Source organism: Myotis davidii, unplaced genomic scaffold, assembly GCF_000327345.1.
Source record: "Myotis davidii unplaced genomic scaffold, ASM32734v1 scaffold394, whole genome shotgun sequence".
In the NCBI taxonomy this organism is placed as follows: domain Eukaryota; kingdom Metazoa; phylum Chordata; class Mammalia; order Chiroptera; family Vespertilionidae; genus Myotis; species Myotis davidii.
The window spans coordinates 176,798-181,887 of record NW_006287548.1 but is presented as its reverse complement, the minus strand read 5'-3'; the positions used below and the strand labels follow the sequence as shown (position 1 = coordinate 181,887).

General features: G+C 35.3%; 1 protein-coding gene across 3 annotated transcripts in view; it reads right to left on the bottom strand.

Annotated features, from left to right (window-relative positions):
- The window catches only part of NBEAL1 (neurobeachin like 1), a 116,023-nt gene that overhangs the window by 52,344 nt on the left and 58,589 nt on the right, over positions 1–5,090 (bottom strand). For all 3 annotated transcript variants that reach the window (XM_006759395.2, XM_015561106.1, XM_015561107.1), the window contains 4 exons: positions 2,790–3,365; positions 2,277–2,452; positions 918–1,071; positions 497–625 (listed from right to left, as the gene is read on the bottom strand). In XM_006759395.2, coding sequence (XP_006759458.1) covers positions 497–625; positions 918–1,071; positions 2,277–2,452; positions 2,790–3,365 — 1,035 coding nt within the window. The remainder of the gene's footprint in view (positions 1–496; positions 626–917; positions 1,072–2,276; positions 2,453–2,789; positions 3,366–5,090) is intronic.

Sequence of the window (5,090 nt, the reverse complement as noted above, 5' to 3'; positions counted from 1 at the left end):
TTTTAAAAAAATAATTTGCCTAGCCCATTCGGTGTGGCTCAGTGGTTGAGCATCAACTTATGAACCAGAAAGTCATGGATTGATTCCTGGTCAGGGCACATGTCCAGGTTGTAAGTTCAGTCTGTTTCTAACTCTCTCTCCCTCTCCCTTCCTCTCTGAAATCAATAAAAAATATATTTTAAAAGTAAATAATTTGCCTAAACTGCACATATATAAATAGTCTATGCAAGCAGCTTCATTAAATATAGATATGAGCAATGCCTTCTAATATAAGCTATATATATATACTTTAAAGGGAAATTTAAAAAATATACGGAGTCATAAAAATCAGGAAAAAATAATTAGCTGGCTCACAAAACTGAAACAAGAATTAAATCATAAATATTTTAGAACTAATTTAAAAAATTAAAATACTGGAAACATATCATCTAGTTATCACACAAATAATTCCTAAACTACTTGCAAATATAGAAAATGTGTAAAAGAATTGACAAACCTGCAAATTACCCTTTCCAATAAATCCTAGAAGCAACTGGATTTGGATTTGAGAGAGTTTTACCCATAATGGACTTTCAGAATACCACACTGACAGACAGTCGAAGAGCAGCATCACATCCTCTAAAAGCTATTGCAAAGGAAGAATTGAAAAAGAAAAACATTCAGTTCTTTAATCTACTGATGATGAGCTTTCCCCAACACTAACCAAATTATAAATATTTCAAAACTACTTCAATGTACAGTTAATAAAAGCCAAAAGACTTATCCTAGTAACAAGCTAACAAAATCTGTGACTATCACATATTATCCATGTTTATTGCATGACTAAATATTAATACTCTGTAAAGAGGGGATACAAAATTTGTTTAAATAAAGTCCTTAAAAAAGAGTCTTTCATTACTAAAGAAATATTACTATACCTTCTCAGTCCACGTGTTTGAATTAACTAATCCCTCTGACTGCAGAAAGTCCTGTATGATCAGCATGAGTCGGAAGGCGTTTTCAGCAGTAACTGGATTAGTTTTTGCTTCTCTGTTTTCTGTGACTGCCCATTCTAACATCTTCTGCAGCAAACTAAGTGTAAAACAGCCCTCTTAAAACCATTTTAAACTTAGAAAAATAGTAGGATATTTTAAAAAACAGTTATTATTTACTAAGACTGTACCTCCAAAGATACACTACCACTGGCAGGTATCACAGAACACTTGGATAGAATTTAATAATAATAAAGCAACTTTTTAATCTCTGGAGTATCTTTTTAAAAAAATGATTTTAGAGAGAGAGGGAGGGAGGGAGGGAGGAGGAGAAAAACATCGATCAGAAGCCTCCTGCACGCACCCCAACTGGGGATCAAACCCACAACTTGGGCAAGTGCCCTGACTGGGAATCAAAACCACGACCCTTTGGTACACAGGTCGACGCTCTAACCAACTGAGCTACACCAGCCAGGGATGGAGAATCTATTTTTAACATACCTAATACTAAATGGCAAAGTAAAAGTTACCTGTTGACTATTAAAAAGCTATGAAGCCTGACTGGTTTGGCTCAGTGGATAAAGCATCAGCCTGCGAACTCAAGGGTCCCAGGTTCGAATACGGTCAAGGGCATGTACCTTGGTTGTGGGCGCAGGAGGCAGCTGATGGATGTTCCTCTCTCATCGATGTTTCTAACTCTCTATCCCTCTCCCTTCCTCTCTAAAAAAATCAATTAAATATATATTTTGTAAAAAGCTATGAAAATAATTCACATTCAAGTCTCCATGAAATATTTAAAAGTTTCTGTAAAGCTGAAATTGTTAGGTGAGAAAAGGAAGCCTCATTATGACTTATAGTGGGTCAAGCTCTGTGGAAAAAGAAAGAAGTAACTCTCTTCTAGTGTACTGCTAGTGTTCTATCTATTATATATAGGGAACTCAATGCTTTAGAGAAGTAATTTTCATGAAAACACTACTGTCTTTCCTTAGCATGGAAACACTCAAGCATGGACAAGACCGTAGAACACAAGCACCAAGTGCTTTGTACTGCAGAAAACAATTTAAACAACAGGAAATATATAATGACTTAAAACCCAAATTAATTTAAGATTTAAATCTCTTCACACTGGAGCTAGTTTTGATTTCTCTCTAGATCCCAATAGAAGGGCAACAGCCAAAAAAGGGACTGAAAACAAAGGTTCTCCTTTTTTCTACATCCACTGAATACTGGATAAATGTTCAATAAAATATTTTAAACTCTGGTCCACTCCAAGACGAGAGGGGAAGTCACCAATGGAATGCTTACATTAGTTTTATTTCATCTGATGGTCGAAGTAGCTCACTGGATATTACTGATTTAGTTAGTGCCGAAAACACTTGTCCCCGTTCAATCCAAGTATCATCATCAGACTTTTCTAGTCCTTTACACATTACATAGATCAAAATATTTGTCAGTAATTGAAGAAGCTCTTCCTCACATCTCTATAAAAAATATAAAGTAATATTAGATTATTAAAGGGAGTGGGTGTTAAAAGTACAGAAGAACCATCATATATACTGACTGTAATCCTTTAACATATTATTAAAGTGCCTGGATGAACCTGGAACTTTACTAGTAGGTCCTAGAAAGATACAAGGATAAGTAAGACACTGGCTTTGTTCTCAAGACAATTTAATGACTTACAGGCTTCTAATATTTGAGTCATGAAACTTAGAACCTGAACATAAAATGGAACTGTTAACAAATATACATTTCTAAGGAAGTATATAATAGACATATAAAAATAAAAACAGCATTTGGACAAATAAGGTATTTTACCTCTTGGTTTTCAAGTAAAGAGAAGTCATCACAAAAGCCCGTATCATTTGTGATGCTGCTTTCTTTGTCAGATTGCACAGAAAATGATTTAGTAGACTCTATTGGGGATGGCGTGCTAGGCAAGCTATCTGGCATTTGACTGCCACTATCACTCAGTTCACACGAGTCAATTCCACTAAGATCTAAACTCAAATGTGAAGGGTTACTGTGCCAGAATTCTTCCTGATTCTCTGATTTGAAAGACAATTCTCCCACAGAGCTATCTTCTTGAAATAATGGTGTGTTTGAATCTAGAGAGTGTCTATCGTCCAAACTCCATTGATCAGAAGACACATTAGCTGAGGCAAAAGAGTTGATTTTTTCATCGTCTGTCTTTTCATCAAAGTTCCTCTTGATATCTTCAGCTGATATATTTTTATCATTGTCTTTCATTGAAACAGCCCTATTGTGCTTATGAAAAGTATTTCCATTTTCAAAATTTGCTTTAACAAAAAGCCTAACTAAAGTGTCTTGCCAACCCACTTGTTGAGAAATTTGATGTGCTGCATCTGGCTGGGACTGTAAAATCTGTAAAATCTGCAAAGAGATTAAGAACACAAAATTTGTCAAAAAGTATACAGTCCTTTACATCAAAAACAATTTCTTTTCAGTTATTTTAATGACAAAGTAACTTAATGAGAAATTTTCAAAAAATTATGTCTGTAACTGGATTAGAAACTATCTGGAAGGCAGACATTGTTTGAAACTAATCCACACATTTCATTACAGAATAAAGATGTACTCAAATATTTACTAAAAGATAAAGAAAGATAAACAATCCTCCACATGTCAACACACTCATGTTATTCATTTAATTTGGTCAGAGAGAAAATATAAGGGTATATTTAAAATTTAATAAAGTTATATCCTCCTAACTAAATACTTACCATGAGCCTATTACATTTATTTAGCAAATACTGAACATCTACTATGTGGCAGGCACAGTTCGGTACTAGGGTTAGGGGAGTAAATAGGACAAACAAGACACTTAGACAAAACCTAAGGGCCTCAAGAAAAATATTTTCCATCTCAATTTTTTTTTTTTCAGGCAAAGTTGATGGTTGTTTTGGCAAAAACATTTTTTTCATTCACTCTATTTTGTGCAAACAAAACTAAATATTAATTCCAGAAAAACTAATTCCAATAAAATGGAAGCTGTTGTTTAACTAGAATGAGAAATTGAAATTAAAGAGATGTAGCAATGTGTATGATTTCCACTCTCTAACTGATTTCACTTTTTGGGAAAATTAAAAACAAGTTCTCAAACACTGTCAAACTCAGGTAAGATTCTTAAGACATTTTTAAAACAAAGCCAATAAACTTCTATGTAGATGAAAGGAAATTTGGCTCCTAGTGTTTAGAGTATCTCTTTTATCAGAATTTCTAACTCTGACAGGTTTCACACCAGGAGATGAATAATTTTGATAGGAACTTCAATATTAATAGTTCTAATGTACACTAATGTTGATATAGAAAGTAGTAAGGCACAATGAAATGTGGATTTCTTTCTTCACTAATGCTATCAATCAGTGAGCTACCATTATTCTAAAGGTGCAGTATACCAATTCTTTTTTCTTCCAGATTAAGCTTTCCTTGGATAAAAACTAGATAACTCATTTATGGAATACAATGAACAACATAAAGCGATGAACAAAAACAGATCCAGAGACAGAGAAGCATCGATCAGACTGTGAAATCTCAGAGGGAAGGTAGGGGAGGGTGGGGGTAAGGGGAGAAATCAACCAAAGGACTTGTATGCATGCATATAAGCCTAACCAATGGACACAGATACCAGGGGGGTGAGGGCATGAGTGGGGGGGGGGAGGGTAAGGGGGAAATTGGAGGATAAGGACACATATGTAATACCTTAATGAAGAAAAAAAATTAAAAAACTACTAAAAAATCACACACACACACACAAACTAGATTGCATGGACAGCTGTTTCTAATCACTCACTAAAAGGATAGGGTCCATTTACAAGACCTGTTTCAAGAACAATATGGCAAAATCCATCAAAATGTAAACTATAAATATCCTATGACACAGCAATTCCATTTCATGGGTTATGTACTGCAGATGTATTACCACAAATATATAAAGACTAGAGGCCCGTTGCAGGAAGATTCCTGCAAGAATAGGGCTTCCAGTGGCTGGAGCCAAGCAGAGAGGGGAGCGAAACCAGCTGAGGCAGGCTTCGCTCCCACTCCGAGCTGCTCCTGCTGGGTTTCCCCTCCCACTCCCAGGCGCTGTGGCGGGTTTCC